General features: G+C 43.5%; 1 protein-coding gene across 1 annotated transcript in view; it reads left to right on the forward strand.

The window, feature by feature from the left end:
• Window positions 1–17,151, forward strand: part of cacna1g (calcium channel, voltage-dependent, T type, alpha 1G subunit) — a 174,597-nt gene that overhangs the window by 51,376 nt on the left and 106,070 nt on the right. Inside the window, exons 12-16 of the mRNA XM_046354907.1 lie at window positions 318–411; window positions 10,860–11,041; window positions 11,797–12,114; window positions 12,491–12,780; window positions 16,596–16,719. Coding sequence (XP_046210863.1) covers window positions 318–411; window positions 10,860–11,041; window positions 11,797–12,114; window positions 12,491–12,780; window positions 16,596–16,719 — 1,008 coding nt within the window. The remainder of the gene's footprint in view (window positions 1–317; window positions 412–10,859; window positions 11,042–11,796; window positions 12,115–12,490; window positions 12,781–16,595; window positions 16,720–17,151) is intronic.

Here is a 17,151-nt window from a genome sequence, read left to right on the forward strand (position 1 = left end):
TGTGTGTGTGTGTGTGTTTGGGTGTGTGTGTGTGTGTGTGTGTGTGCGTGTGCGTGTGCGTGTGTGTGCGTGTGCGTGTGCGTGTGTGTGTGTGTGTGTGTGTGTGTGTGTGTGTGTGTGTGTGTGTGTGTGTGTGTGTGTGTGTGTGTGTGTGTGTGTGTGTGTGTGTGTGTGTGTGTGTGTGTGTGTGTGTGTGTGTGTGTGTGTGTGTGTGTGTGTGTGTGCGTGCATATGCTTGTGTGTGTGTGTTTGCGCGTGTGTTCATGTGTGTGTGTTTGCGCATGTGTGTGTGTGTGTGCATGTGTGTGTGTGTGTAGGGAGAAGAATCCAAGTCAGTGTCGGAGACAGATTTATCCTCGAGGAGTATGGAGGACGTGAACGGCAGTAGAAAGGATGTGTCTGGCTCCCCGGGTGAGACACACACTCACACACATGCATACCAGATTTTCCGTTATCCGGTAATTGCCAGCTTTTGGTAAAAATAAATAAAAAAATTTAAAAGCAGATAAGTATAATCGTTGGCGACCAAATTGACTGGGAGAAAAAACAATCCCATTGCAAAAGAATGTTTTTTATTCATTGAAGGAAATACCAGTCAATGTTAATACAATTGATCGTCATGCTTATCGGTCTGCGGGTTAATTTGCATAATTTAGTGTAATAAAAGTGGTACGTGAGTATTTTTGTTAGTCTTCATGTACAGTTGAAGTCGGAACTTTACATACATTTAGGTTGGAGTAATTAAAACTCGATTTTCATCCACTCCACAAATTTCTGGAAAACTATAGTTTTGGTAAGTCGGTTAGGACATCTACTTTGTGCATGACACAAGTAAATTTTCCAACAATTGTTTACAGACAGATTATTTCACTTACTGTATAACAATTCCAGTGGGTCAGAAGTTTACATACACTAAGTTGACTGTGCCTTTAAACAGCTTGGAAAATTCCAGAAAATGATGTCATGGCTTTTGAAGCTTCTGATAGGCTAATTGACATAATTTGATTCAATTGGAGGTGTACCTGTGGATATATTTCAAGGCCTTACCATCAAACTCAGTGCCTCCTTGCTTGACATTATGGGAAAATCAAAAGAAATCAGCCAAGACCTCAGAAAAAATGGTAGACCTCCACAAGTCTGGTTCATCCTTGGGAGCAATTTCCAAATGCCTGAAGGTACCATGTTCATCTGTACCAACAACAGTTTGTAAGTACAAAAACCATGGGACCACGCAGCCATCATACCGCTCAGGAAGGAGACGTGTTCTGTCTCCTAGAGATGAACGTACTTTGGTGCGAAAAGTGCAAATCAATCCCAGAACAACAGCAAAGGACCTTGTGAAGATGGATGCTGGAGAAAACAGGTACAAAAGTATCTATATCCAAAGTAAAATGAGTCCTATATCGACATAGGCCGCTCAGCAAGGAAGAAGCCACTGCTCCAAACCGCCATAAAAAAATCCAGACTGAGGTTTTCAACTGCACATGGGGACAAAGGTCGTACTTTTTGGAGAATTGTCCTCTGGTCTAATGAAACAAAAATATAACTGTTTGGACATAATGACCATCGTTATGTTTGGAGGAAAAAGGGGGAGGCGTCCAAGTCAAAGAACACCATCCCAACCGTGAAGCACGGGGGTGGCAGCATCATGTTGTGGGGGTGCTTTGCTGCAGGAGGGACTGGTGCACTTCACAAAATAGATGTCATCATGAGGATGGAAAATTATGTGGATATATTGAAGCAACATCTCAATACATCAGTCAAGAAGTTAAAGCTTAGTCACAAATGGGTCTTCCAAATGACCCCAAGCATACTTCCAAAGTTGTGGCAAAATGACCTAAGGACAACGAAGTCAAGGTATTGGAGTGCCATCAACAAGCCCTGACCTCAATCATATAGAACATTTGTTGGCAGAACTGAAAAAGCGTATGCGAGCAAGGAGGCCTACAAACCTGACTCAGTTACACCAGCTCTGTCAGGAGGAATGGGACAAAATTCACCCAACTTATTGTGGGAAGTGTGTGGAAGGCTACCCGAAACGTTTGACCCAAGTTAAACAAGTTAAAGGCAATGCTACCAAATACTAATTGAGTGTATGTAAACTTCTGACCTACTGGGAATGAGATGAAAGAAATAAAATATGGAATAAATCATCCTAACTGGTGATCCTAACTGACTTAAGACAGGGCATTTTTACTAGGATTAAATGTCAGGAATTGTGTAAAAACTGAGCTTAAATTTATTTGGTTAAGGTGTATGTAAACTTCTGACTTCATCTGTACATAGTTACAGCAGGCCAAGGTAGGAGAGTCGGACACACACACATGCCTTTAACTGTATCTGGGTTTGGTGGATGCCAGGAGAATGCTACCTACTGAAATGCATAGTGCCAATTGTAAAGTTTGGTGTACAAGGAATACTGGTCTGGGGCTGTATTTCATGGTTCGGCTAGGCCCCTTAGTTTCAGTGAAGGGAAATCTTAACGCTACAGCATGAAATTACATTCTAGATGATCCTGTGCTTCCAACTTTGTGGCAACAGTTTTGGAATGACTCTTTCTTGTTTCAGCATGACAATGCCCCCTGTGCACAAAGCGAGGTCCATGCAGAAATGGTTTGTCAAGATCAATGTGGAACAACTCTACTGGCCCGCACAGATCCCTGACCTTAACCCCATTGACTATCTTTGAAATAAATTGGAATGCCGACTACGAGCCAGGCCTAATCGCCCAACATTAGTGCCCGACCCCGCTAATGCCTCTCCATGTTAATGCCAATGATTTTGGAATGAGATGTTCGACGAACAGCTGTCCACATTCTTTTGGTCATGTAGTGTAGCTCAACACCAACATTTTATAATAGGCTACTTATTGGAACCGCTCGCATCAAGTGGGCTGTTTAGAATTATGTTTTCCCACAAGTTGCATTTTGGGAAATGTTTGAAAATGATGTTTTATTGGCTGCTTCATTACAGGTATTGCATGTTCTGTTAAGATGAATAACTGTAATTTCTGTCATTCTGAGCACTGTGTAATAGGTTAGGCACCCAATGCATATGGGTCCGTAAAATGTCTCAAACGGCCAGTAAATTAAAATATTTCTGGTCCAGTTATCCGTCGACACATTCTCCTAATGGAAACCCTGATACACACACACACACACACACACACACACACACACACACACACACACACACACACACACACACACACACACACACACACACACACACACACACACACACACACACACACACACACACACACACACACACACACACACACACACACACACACACACACACACACACACACACACACACACACACGGGTACGTTTAATTTCACTTCTACACATGTCAGCATTATTAATTGTGTATTACATTTACTGTAATTACTTTGTGTTTCCAGAGGACACACAAAATATTTATTTACAGGTTGAGGCACGGAAATATGCTATACTAATTAGGATGTAATTAAATAAGACCCTGCAAAAATATCCCTACACATTCCATTCAGTTTACTATATATGTAGACGTAATTGGACTTTTATTTTAAAAAAAAATCTAATTAAAATCGTTGCCATAGCTGTGTAAACGTGTCCATAAAGAGTAGGTATTCCCAAACTGGGGTATTTAAAGAAAGATTATTCACATTTTCAAACAGTCCTTTAGTAAGGCACGTGTCCATATAAACACGTACCAGCTCTATTGGTAGTACTGTTACTACCAGCAGTACTACACCTGCACCTGTCGACAACACAAGCTGTTCTGCTTCCACGAGCACATCCAATGCTAGCAATAGTAATTCTACATGTGTGGTTAGCCCAGCTAGCATGGACACTGACAGTTGTGAACCTGATGCAGCCGAAGAGCTACTGCCCCCTTACCTGGGAAAGCACCGAACAACAGACAGGGACGTTGGACCATCGAAGAGGCGCAAATATGATGAGAACTACATTGATTTGGGGCTCACTTATATTGGGAGTAGTGCCTTTCCTCAGCCACAGTGTGTTATATGTGCAAAAGTACTATCTCACAACTCAATGAAACCTTCACTCTTGCGCAGACATTTAGAAACAAAACATGCCAATTTGAAAAATAGGCCACGGGAGTTTTTGGTGCGAGAATAAGGACGACTTTCGAGTAGTAAGACATGTATAAGAGCAACAGATACCATGAATAAGAAGGGTCTAGAAGCATCTTATATGGTGAGCTACCGAGTGGCTAGGACAGGCAAGCCCCATACTATTGTGGGGGACTTAATTATTCCTGCTGCCACGGATGTAGCTGGGACAGTGCTGGGGGAAAAGGCCCAAAAAACTATACAGACAATTCCTTCATTAAACAACACTGTTTCATGACGCACAAGTGACATGGCAGGAGATGTTTTGAAACAATTACTGCTTCGCATACAAGCCAGTGAATTCTATGCGTTACAGCTGGATGAGTCAACAGACGTGGCGGGCCTGGCACATCTCCTGGTATATGTCCATTATGTTTATGGGGGGTTAATTAAGGAAGACATCCTTTTCTGCTAACCACTGGAAACCAGGACAACAGGAGAGGATATTTTTAAAGCTTTGTGACATCAAATAGACTTTGGTGATCAAGATGTGTTGGTATCTGTACTGATGGCACAAAAGCCATGACAAGCAGTTGCTCCACTTGGGAACACTACAGCATCCACCGAGAGGCTCTTGCTGACAAGGGAATGCCTGACATCTTGAAAGACATTTTGGACACTACAGTGAAAATGGTTAACTTTGTTAAAGCAAAGCCCCTGAACTCTCATGTATTTTCTGCACTATGCAATGATATGGGCAGTGACCACACTTTTACAACATACAAAAGTGTGCTGGTTATCAAGGGGCAAAGTATTGACACGTTTTTATAAATTGAGAGACGAGCTTAAAGTTTTCTTTACTGACCATCATTTTCACTTGTTTGACTGCTTGCGTGATGACGAGTTTCTCACATGACTGACCTGTCTGGGTGATGTTTTTTCGCGCCTGAATGATTTGAATCTAGGATTACAGGGACTCTCCGCAACTATATTCAATGTGCGGGACAAAATTGAGGCTATAATTAAGAAGTTGGTGCTCTTCTCTGTCTACATTAACAAGGACAACATACAGGTCTTTCCATCATTCCATGATTTTTTGTGTGCAAATGAACTCAAGCTTACAGACAATGTCAAGTGTGATATAGCAAAGCATCTGAGTGAGTTGGATGCGCAACTACGCAGCTATTTTCCCGAAACGGATGACACAAACAGCTGGATTCATTATACCTTTCATTCCCTGCCTCCAGTCCACTTACCGATATCTGAACAAGAGAACCACATCGAAATTGCAACAAGCGGTTCTGTGAAAATTGAATTTAATCAGAAGCCACTGCCAGATTTCTGGATAGGGCTGTGTTCAGAGTATCCTGCCTTGGCAAATCGCGCTGCTAAGACACTGATGCCCTTTGCAACCACGTACCTATGTGAGAGTGGATTCTCAGCCCTCACTAGGATGAAGATGAAATACAGGCACAGACTGTGTGTGGAACATGATTTAAGACTGAGACTCTCTCCAATACAACCCAACATTGCAGAGTTATGAGCATCCTTTCAAGCACAAACTTCTAATTAAACTATAGTGAGTTATTCACAATTTCCGATGAACAAATAAGGTTTAATATGTAAGATGGTTAAGAAAAGAGCGAAATTATTGATTATTATTATATTATTATTTGTGCCCTGGTCCTATAAGAGCTCTTTGTCACTTCCAACGAGTCGGGTTGTGACAAAAACTCACACTCTTTCTTATGTTTAATAAATGTATCGTATAGTGTGTGTGTGTGGCAGGTAGACAAAAAAAAAACATTTGAGAGTGCGCTGACTCTGGTGCTAGAGGGGGTATGCAGCTGGATGTTGAATGTTTGAAGGGGTACGGGACTATAAAAAGTTGGGGAACCACTGCTATAGAGTACCACAGTATGAGTCATAATACCCATAAAACCTAGCGGTCAAACAAGGAAATGATCCCTATCATTTTTCACCATTAATATTTCCCATAGAGGATTTTAGGAACATTTAGGCTTACCCTGATATGACGTTTTAATAACTGTGTAAATCTCTCTACGATAAGGTGACTTTTATCAATATATTAGCCTGTATTCACCCCCCCCAAAATGAAATGTTAATTAGGTGCTAATGTGGAGAACTACGAAAAACTGTAAAGAAATACAAATGCCATGATGATCTGGATGAGACTGCCGATTCGAGGCAAAGGTAAGAATCTCTGTATTAACTATCTGTTAGCTACATTTTTAAATTAATAAATTGGCTAAATTTCTTTAAATGGATAATTCTGTGAACTGTCTTGTGCAAGTTTTAAATTGAAACAATACCTGTTAGCAAATGCGTCAGCTAGAGATGACGTGCAGGAGCTTGCAGGGATTTGTAGACTTGCATGAAGTCTACTTTGATGCTAGTTAGCATTTTCGAATGTGACAGTAAATAGAGGTGAATATATTGATAAACGTCCCCTTGTCAGGCCTCCCGGGTAAGCCCTTATTTTAGGGGTTTCTAAAATCCTCTATGTGAAAAATGAATGGTGGAAAAACTATTGGAACCATTTCCCTGTTTTATTGACATGATGACACCTCCACTGTGGGGCTCTATTCTCCGTTGACAAGTTGGACATATTGGGTGCCTAGCATTTTTGTCTTACACACATTCAGACACACACACACGCATAGGTGGCGCTGACAGATATGGCAGCTCTGCTTCTAGCTCTCAGCTTCTAGCTCCTATTTTGTTTTTTTTGCGTGTTATTTTTACATTATTAGCTCAGACATTTTTTGTGTTATTACATGCAGCCGGAAATAACTTTTGGATATCAGAGTGGCGGTAACTCACCAGTATTACGACCAGGAATACACCTTTCCTGAATTGGATCCTTTGTTTGTTCCCCCCCAGGGCAATTAAACTTATTCCAGAGGCTGCTCCAAAACACCGCAGGAGTGGACTTGTAGTCTGACTCAGGAGGTGTACACACCATCCACTGCTTCCGAGCATATTACTCGCTAATGTTCAGTCTCTGGATACTAAAGTAGATGAGCTCAGGGCGAGGATCTTCTTCTAGAGCGACATCAGGGATTGAAACATACTCATGGCTCTCTCGGGATATACTGTCCCCGTCCATAGAGTCAACTGGGTTCTCAGTTCATCACGCAGACAGGAATAAAGAACTCTCCAGGAAGAGGAAAGGCAGGGGTGTATGTTTCATCATTAACTACTAATGGTGTGATTGGACTTTATGCAAATTTTAACAAAGCAAATGTGAGGAAAACGCTACCGAAGTTCTACCAGCACATTGACTGTAGTACTCGCTCTGGAAAAACAATGGACCACTGCTATTCAAATTTTTGAAATGCTTTCAAGGCCCTCCCCCGCCCTATCTTCGGCAAATCTGAACACGACTCCATTTTGCTCATCCCTTCCTATAGGCAGAAACTCAAACAAGAAGTACCTGTGCTAAGGTCTATTCAATACTGGTCTGACCTATTGGAATCCATGCTCCAAGATTGTTTTGATCACGCAGATTAGGATATGTTCCGGGTAGCCTCTGAGAATAACATCAACGAATACATGGATACAGTGACTGAGTTCATCAGGAAGTGTATAGAAGAGGTTGTACCCACTATGACTATTAAAACCGATACAAACCAGAAACCTTGGATAGATGGCAGAATTTGCACAAAACTGAAAGCGCGAACAACCGCATTTAACCATGGCAAGGTGACTGGGAATATGGCCGAATACAAACAGTTTAGTTATTCCCTCCGCAAGGCAATCAAACAGGCAAAACATCAGTACAGAGAGAAAGTGGAGTCGCACTTCAACGACATGAGACGTATGTGTTAGGGTCTACAGATAATCACTGACTACAATGGGAAACCAGCCCCGTCGAGGACACCGACGTCTTGCTTCTTGATAAGCTAAACACTTTCTTCGCCCGCTTTGAGGATAACACAATGCCACCGACACGGCTTACTACCAAGGAATGTGGGCTCTCCTTCTCCGTGGTCGAAGTGAGTAAGACGTGTAAGCATGTTAACTCTTGCAAAGCTGCCAGCCCAGATGGTATCTCTAGCAGCATTCCCAGAGCATGCACAGACCAGGTGGCTGGAGTGTTTACGGACATATTCAATCTCTCCCTATTCCAGTCTGCTGTCTCCACTCCAAGATGTCCACCATTGTTCCTGTACCCAAGAAAGCAAAGGTAACTGAGCTAAATGACTATCGCCCCCGTAGCACTCACTTCTGTCATCATGAAGTGATTTGAGAGGCTAGCTAAGGATCATATCACCTTTACCTTTCCTGACACCCTAGACCCACTTCAATTTGCTTTCCGCCCCTGTAGATCCCCAGACAATGCAATCACAATCACGCTGCACACTGCCCTATCCCATGACTATAGCTCAGCATTCAACACCATAGTACGCTCCAAGCTCATCATTAAGCTCTGGGCCTTAGGTCTGAACACCGCCCTGTGCAACTGGGTCCTGGACTTCCTGACGGGCCGCCCCCAGGTGGTGAAGGTAGGAAACAACATCTCCACTTCGCTGATCCTCAATACAGGGCACAAGGGTGTGTGCTCAGCCCCCTCCTGTATTCCCTGTTCACCCATGACTGCGTGACCACGCATGCCTCCAACTCAATCATCAAGTTTGCAAATGACATAACAGTAGTAGGCCTGATTACCAACAATGACGAGACAGCCTACAGGGTGGAGGTGAGGGCTCTGGGTGAGTTGTGCAAGAAAACAACCTCTTACTCAACATCAACTAAACAAAGGTGTTAATTGTGGACTTCAGGAAACAGCTGGAGCACCACCCCTATCCACATCGATGGTACCGCAGTGGAGAAGGTGGAAAGCTTCAAGTTTCTCTGTGAAAACATCACTGGCTATCTGAAATGGTCCACCCACATAGACAGTGTGGTGAAGAAGGTTCCACAGCCCCAGGAGGCTGAAGAAATTTGTCTTGGCCCCTAAAACCCTCACAAACTTTTACAGATGCACAATTGAGAGCATCCTGTCAGGCTGTATCACTGCCTGGTACGGCAACTGCACCCCTTGCAACCACATGGCTCACCAGTAAATGGTGCGGTCTGCCCAACGCATCACCAGTGTAAACTACCTGCCCTCCAGGACACATACAGCACGTGATGTCACAGGAAAGCCAAAAAAGATCATCAAGGACATCAACCACCCGACACCACGGCCTGTTCACCCCGCTATCATTCAGAATGCGAGGTCAGTACAGGTGCATCAAAGCTGGGACTGAGAGACTGAAAAATAGCTTCTATCTCAAGGCCATCAGACTGTTAAATGGCTATCACTAGCCGGCTTCCACCCGGTTACTTAACCCTGCACCTTAGAGGCTGCTACCCTATATACAGTTGAAGTCGGAAGTTTACATACACCTTAGCCAAATACATTTCAACTCAGTTTTCACAATTCCTGACACTTAATCCTTGTAAAAATACCCTGTTTTATGTCAGTTAGGATCACCACTTTATTTTAAGTTTGTGAAATGTCAGAATAATAGTAGAGAGAATGATTTATTTCAGCTTTTATGTCTTTCATCACATTCCCAGTGGTTCAGAAGTTTACATACACTCAATTAGTTTTTGGTAGCATTGCCTTTAATACCACTCCAATACCTTGACTTTGTTGTCCTTAAGCCATTTTGCCACAACTTTGGAAGTATGCTTGGAAGTATGCATTGTCCGTTTGTAAGACCCATTATCGACCAATCTTTAACTTCCTGACTGACGTCTTGAGACGTTCATTCAATATATCCACATCATTTTCCTCCCTCATGATGCCATTTATTTTTTGAAGTGCACCAGTCCCTCCTGCAGCAAAGCACCCCAACAACATGATGTTTTAATGGCTTCAACCTTAGTGTATTTAAACTTCCGACTTCAACTGTATATATTTCTTAAATCCATTATTTTACTTTTAGATTTGTGTGTATTGTTGTGAATTGCTAGATACTACTGCACTGTTGGAGCTAGGAACACTACACCCGCAATAACATCTGCTAAGTATGTGTATGTCACCAATAACATCTGCTAAACATGTGTATGCGACCAATGCAATTTGATTTGATTTGATAAAGCAGTAGCCAACCACAATGCGTCATTCTGCTACAGATCTATTTGAATAGTCCAAAACTATTCCTGCTTCTGTATCTTCGTCAGTTTTAGTGACTAATTTCACAGACACATATTACCATATGGAAGCATACTGCAGGGGAGAACAATTCCCCAACACTAAGACAAATGAGCTCCTGGCGCGGTTAGAGGAGTTGTTTTAGCAAAGTAACTGGATAGTTGAGGAGAGAGGAAGAAGGAATTGGATGAATTGAGAAAGAGACAAGAGGGAGGGAAGAGATGCTGAGGAAGAGAGAGAGAGTGAAAGACAGGAAGAGCGTGAGAGAGGGAGGGATAAGACGCACACCAACTGAGATGAAAGATCCGCGTCCTCTCTATGTCATGCCTTCATCTGTCTGTTGAACACAATCGTCAGATTAGAGATTAAATATTGATGGGGTCGAGAACAGTAAGACATCCATATTTAAACTTCTTACTTTAGAGATACCCTTATAACTGTCTCTCCCCTTCACCCTTCTCTCTCCCTCCCATGTTCCCCCTACATTTTACTACCTCGTCTTTCTCTACCTCTCTTTCTTTTGTCCATCCTCGTTTAACAATTCTCCTTCCTCTTTTCCCTCCCTCCTTCCTCACTCTCTCCCTCTCTGCTCCCACTTTCCCCCACCCTCTTCTTATCTCCCCTCCAGTAGTCCCAATAAACGGTCATGTTGACCTGAAGACCAGTCTGACCCCTCCTCTGATTACCCATACTGCTGCCACCCCCATGCCCGTTCCCAAGCTGCCCGCCGTGGGTGACCCTGCCCTGGGCTACGAATCCCGACGCGGCAGCAATGTCTCCATGGACCTAGCCTCTTACGACAAGTCTCCGGTTAGTATACTATAGTAGTACACTATTCCACTATCAAACTACTGTCTCCTCCCAGCGGCTGGAACCCATGTGCGGCAGGGTAGCCTAGTGGTTAGAGCGTTGGACCGGAAGGTTGTGAGTTCAAACCCCTGAGCTGACAAGGTGCAAATCTGTTGTTCTGCCCCTGAACAGGCAGTTAACCCACTGTTCCTAGGCTGTCATTGAAAATAATATTTTGTTCTTAACTGACTTGCCAGGTAAAATTAAAATAAAATGTATTAAGCTCTGTGCCCTCTCTTTGCCCACAGAACTAAGATTATCAGTCTAACCAATGGATGTGCGACTCATTTTATTTTTGGGGCCCCCACCCCCATAAAAGTTGCCCATCCATGGTCTGACTTGTCTGGATGATGTTCAAGATGACAGCTATGATGATTAATTATGATTAAAATGACCTTTCATCACCGTAACTCTATGGACCCTTACTGATGCTGTAGCCATACCCACTGATGCCATAGCTACACTTACTGTTGCCAGTTATAACTGTTGCCAGCTATAGTAATGACCACTGAGCATTGAGGATAATCTGATAATTAGTAAGACAAAAACCTGTAGTAACAACATCTAAAGTTCCATATACAGAAGTTTTCCATGTTCTAAAGTTCCCCAAAGGTTACAAAAGTTCCCCAAAAAATGGATCTGTTCACTTCTTTTGTGTTGTTCATACATTCTCTCTTCCTCTCCCCTCTCCCCCCTCCATCGCGCTCTCTCTCTAGACCAGTGCCCGTAGCACCTCCCCTTACGCCCCGTGGTGCTCTGCCAGTGGCTGGACCAGCCGTCGATCGAGCTGGAACAGCTTAGGCCGTGCCCCCTCGCTCAAACGAACAAAGCTTCAGTCTGGCGAACGGCGGTCGCTCCTCTCCGGCGAGGGAGGGTCCAGTTCGGAGGATGAGGAGGGGGGAGGAGGGGGGACATCGGAGGGGGACGATGCATCCCTGTGTCATATTAACTCCATGTCCCAGCCCAGACACAGGAGGATGGAGTCGGTGGAGACCAGGGGGTCCATAGACCTGGCCCCCGACACACTGCTACAGGTGAACACACTCACCAGGGGATCTAGAGACCGGCCCCCATAAACACTTCTATGTGTGCTCTAATTAAGCAAACAGGCCCTAGAAGGTGTGGTCTATAGCCATATATCACAAACCCCAGAGGGGCCTTATTTCTATTATAAACTGGTTACCAATGTAATTAGAGCAGTACAAATAAATGTTTTGTCATACCCATTGTATACTATCTGATATACCACGGCTATCAGCCAATCAGCATTCAGGACTCGAACCACCCAGTTTATAATTTTGTTGAGATCATATAGGTAGTTGTCACTGGATAGAACAGCTTTCTTCAGTGTTTTAAAATGCCTTCAAGTATCTATGAATGACTGTGTTAGCCATGTTTGTAAAACTCTAGGTGCCCTACCTGTATCGCTCAGCCAGTATGCACAGCTCCAGACCCCCCTCGCTAGGAGGCCTGAGAGCCCCAGAACACAGTGACTGTAATGGGAAGGGTACTTCGGCCCCTTGCGGTGCCCTTGCCCCTACACAGCTCTCCCTGGAGGACAACACAGAGGACGACGCAGCAGAGGAGGAGGTGGTCGTGGGTCATTTTGCCAGGCTGTCAGGCTGGCTGGACAGGAAACAGCCAGAGTGGTGTCGACAGAGAGATACCTGGTCCCTGTACATATTACCCCCAGACTCCAGGTTAGACAAACACACGCACATGCACGCAAACACACACATACACTGATAAAAGTTATATAATTACGCTATGTGCTCATACTTACCCGTCTGTGCATGCATGTCTAACAGTATCCTTGCTGTGCCCCAGTTGCAGTGGGCAGTAGGGGTTTTCCTGTTCTAAGAGTGACATTGAGGACACAGGCACTGTGTGGTGTCCATTCTGCCTCTCTGCAGAGTCAGGTAGCAGAGTTTGGCCTGTGTTGAGAGTGACAAAGAGGACAAAGACTCTGTGTGGCGTCCATTTTGGCTCTGCACAGAGCCAGACACCTACCTGTGCTCAGGGTTATATCAGGAGACAGAGGCTCAGTGGGAAGCTGGAGTCCCACAGCTGTTCAATATGGACAGACCTCCATTCATCTCCTCGAGCACTTAATGATAACACTTAGGTATTTTACTCTGGGGAATTTCTAATTCCGACCTAGACAGATATGTTCATCTTAAGCCAACTTGACTAAAGCAGTTGGCTAAGGCAGAAGCACAAGCCTAGCATACAAGCTAAAAACGTTTCAAAGAAATCAAAATTGTATAATGGGAGTTCACATCAACATAAACTCGTGAATACTGTCATGTGGACTGTAGGAAACTCTGACAGTCCAAATATCACAGATGTCAGTAACTGCATACTAGCAAAAGGTCATGGCTATGATGAACATGAGACATTTAGACAGATGCTTTTTATTCATTACTCATCGAGCAATCAAATAAGTTATTATCTGACGTGTGCTGTGTGTGTGTGTGTGTGTGTGTGTGTGTGTGTGTGTGTGTGTGTGTGTGTGTGCGTGCGTGCGTGCGTGCGTGCGTGCGTGCGTGCGTGCGTGCGTGTGCGTGTGTGTATGTGTGTGTGTGTGTGTGTGTGTATGTGTGTGTGTGTGTGTGTGTGTGTGTGTGTGTGTGTGTGTGTGTGTATGTGTGTGCACGTCTGCCTGTCTCCCCGTCTCACCATAACATAGAGGATCTAGAACAGACAATCACCATCATGTTGTGGGAGTTAGCATGACATCCCTGGCCCACATGATGGTTGAATACATTATGAATTAATACATGATGAATACTTTAGCATTGAGGGCAGAGATGAGAGGAATGAACTCATCCAGCCTGTAGATAATGATGGATGTAGTCAGACGCGCACACACAGACTCACACACTCACAGTCTTGTTTAACTAACCTCGTGGGGACACACAATTTATAACCAGTCAAAATCCTATTTTCCCTAACCCTTAAACCTAACTCTTACCCTAACCTTAACCCCAAAAGCTAACCTTAACCCTAACTCCTAACCTTAAACATAATTATAACCATAACACTAATTCTACCTTAATCCTAAACCCCCTAGATATAGCATTTGACCTTTTTTGTTTGACTTCTTGTCTCCACAAGTATAGTTAAACACACACACACACACACACACACACACACACACACACACACACACACACACACACACACACACACACACACACACACACACACACACACACACACACACACACACACACACACACACACACACACACACACACACACACACACACACACACATGGAGGTGGAGCAGAATACCGATCTGAGGGACACGCTATTGTTCCCTTTTGTACCTTATGACAGACATGCTCCATCAGAGTGGGCTTGATGCATGGATTCATTATTTTACACTTCCATCTATATCTTCCCTCTTTCTTTACTTGTCTTTTTATCTCCTTCATTCATTTTCCATTCCCCTTTCTTTCCATTTGAAGCTATAGCCGTTTCTTGTCAGTTAGTGAAGCTTAGACTTAATTAATTACCACTTCAGCTGTGGTTCATTGAATTACTATGCATGAGGAAAGGGCTTGGATTTAATGTGGATCTATCATCTTTATCTTTGAGTGTGCGTCAGATAGCCGACCGGTTAGAGCGTTGGGCCATTAACCGAATGTTCGTTAGTTTGAATCCATGATCATACAAGGTGAAAAATCAGCCAGTGTGCCCTTGATCAAGGCACTTAACCCTAATTGCTCCAGGGTCAGACCCTGGCCGTGACCTCACTCTCCACGGGTGTCTCAGGGGGAGTTGGAAATATGCAAATAACACATTTCCAGTACGTGTGGGAAATAGGACAAGTATACAGTAGAAGATGGAAGTTTACATACACCTTAGCCAAATACATTTAATCTCAGTTTTTTTAAACAATTCCTGACATTTAATCCTACTAAAAATTCAGTTAGGATCACCACTTTATTTTAAGAATGTGAAATGTCAGATTAATAGTAGAGAGAATGCTTTATTTCAGCTTTTATTTCTTTCATCACATTCCCAGTGGGTCAGAAGTTCACATACACTCAATTACTATTTGGTAGCATTGCCTTTAAATTGTTTAACTTGGGTCAAACATTTCGGGTAGCCTTCCACAATAAGGTGGGTGAATTTTGGCACATTCCTCCTAACAGAGCTGGTGTAACTGAGTCAGGTTTGTAGGCCTCCTTGCTCGCATACGCCTTTTCTGAAGGATTGAGGTCAGGGCTTTGTGATGACCACTCCAATACCTTGACTTTGTTGTCTTTAAGCCATTTTGCCACAACTTTTGAAGAATGCTTGGGGTCATTGTCCATTTGGATGAGCCATTTGCAACCAAGCTTTAACTTCCTGACTGATGTCTTGAGATGTTGCTTCAATATATCCATATAATTTCCCTTCCTGAGGATGCCATCTATTTTGTGAAGTGCACCAATCCTCCTGCAGCAAAGCACCCCAACAACATGATGCTGCCACCCCTGTGCTTCATGGTGGGATGGTGTTCTTTGGCTTGCAAGCCTCCCCCTTTTTCCCCCAAACATAACGATGGTCATTATGGCCAAACAATTCTATTTTCGTTTCATCAGACCAGAGGACATTTTTCCAAAAAGTACGATCTTAGTCCCCATGTGCAGTTACAAACCGTAATCTGGCTTTTTTTATGGCAGTTATGGAGCAGTGGCTTCTTCCTTGCTGAGCGGCCTTTCAGGTTATGTCATTATAGGACTCGTTTTACTGTGGATGTAGATACTTTTGTATCTGTTTCCTCCAGCATCTTCACAAGGTCCTTTGCTGTTGTTCTGGGATTGATTTGCACTTTTCGCACCAAAGTCTAGGAGACAGAATGCGTCTCTTTCCTGAGCGGTATGACGGCTGCGCGGCCCCATGGTGTTTATACTTGCGTACTATGGTTTGTACAGATCAAAGTGGTACCTTCAGGCGTTTGGAAATTGCTCCCCAGGATGAACCAGACTTGTAGAGGTCTGCAAAAAAGAAATCTGAGGTCTTGGCTGATTTCTTTTGATTGTCCCATGATGTCAAGCAAAGAGGCACTGAGTTTGAAGGTAGGCCTTGAAATACATCCACAGGTACACCTGTAAACTTCTGACCCACTGGAATTGTGATACAGTGAATTATAAGTGAAAGAATCTGTCTCTAAACAATTGTTGGAAAAATGACTTGTGTCATGCGCAAAGTAGATGTCCTAACCGACTTGCCAAAACTATAGTTTCTTAACAAGAAATTTGTGGAGTGGTTGAAAAACGAGTTTTAATGACACAAACCTAAGTGTAAGTAAACTTCCGACTTCAACTGTAAGTTCCCACGTATTTATTTAATGTGCAATATGCTTTATTAATGAATACTTCATAGAATACAAGGGCGTGTGTCTGAATAATGTTATACACATTGTATTTTGCACATGCTTAACATCTCTCATCATATATTTTCCAATTATCGGAATGTTTATCCTATGAATGCTGAGTTTTGTGTGTGTGTGTTTTCCAGGTTTCGGATGGCGTGCAATAAGATCATAACCCACAAGATGTTTGACCACATTGTTCTGGTCATCATCTTCCTCAACTGCATCACCATCGCCATGGAGAGGCCGAGGATAGACCCATACAGCGTGGTGAGTGACCACACACACACACGCATCACCCGGCATGCACGCACACACAGGTAGACATACACACACTCTCCCAATATACACAATATACCTGGCTCTCTTCCTTACCCCATCTGTTATACTGTCCAACCCAAAGCCCTTTGATAATTAAAGCTGCAACATCATCCAGCCTTTATGCAGAACGGGAATAAACACACTAATTAACACGGTTTTGATATTCTCGCTGATGTAGCGAACGCTCCTGCACCCGTAAAAATTGGGTCCAGTCTCTGTGGACTCCAGCTGTAGCGGCCTTGTTTTCCATCTTTAACACAGATGAGACAGCGGTTGTGGTAATTGATTCAATTATCTTCCTGCCTGCTGGTCTATTCTGTATGGGGATAATACCGTGGAAAATACATGTTTAACTAATGTGGATAAAGCCCTCACAGGTTT

The sequence above is a fragment of the Oncorhynchus gorbuscha genome, linkage group LG07 (genome assembly GCF_021184085.1).
Source record: "Oncorhynchus gorbuscha isolate QuinsamMale2020 ecotype Even-year linkage group LG07, OgorEven_v1.0, whole genome shotgun sequence".
Taxonomy (NCBI): Eukaryota; Metazoa; Chordata; class Actinopteri; order Salmoniformes; family Salmonidae; genus Oncorhynchus; species Oncorhynchus gorbuscha.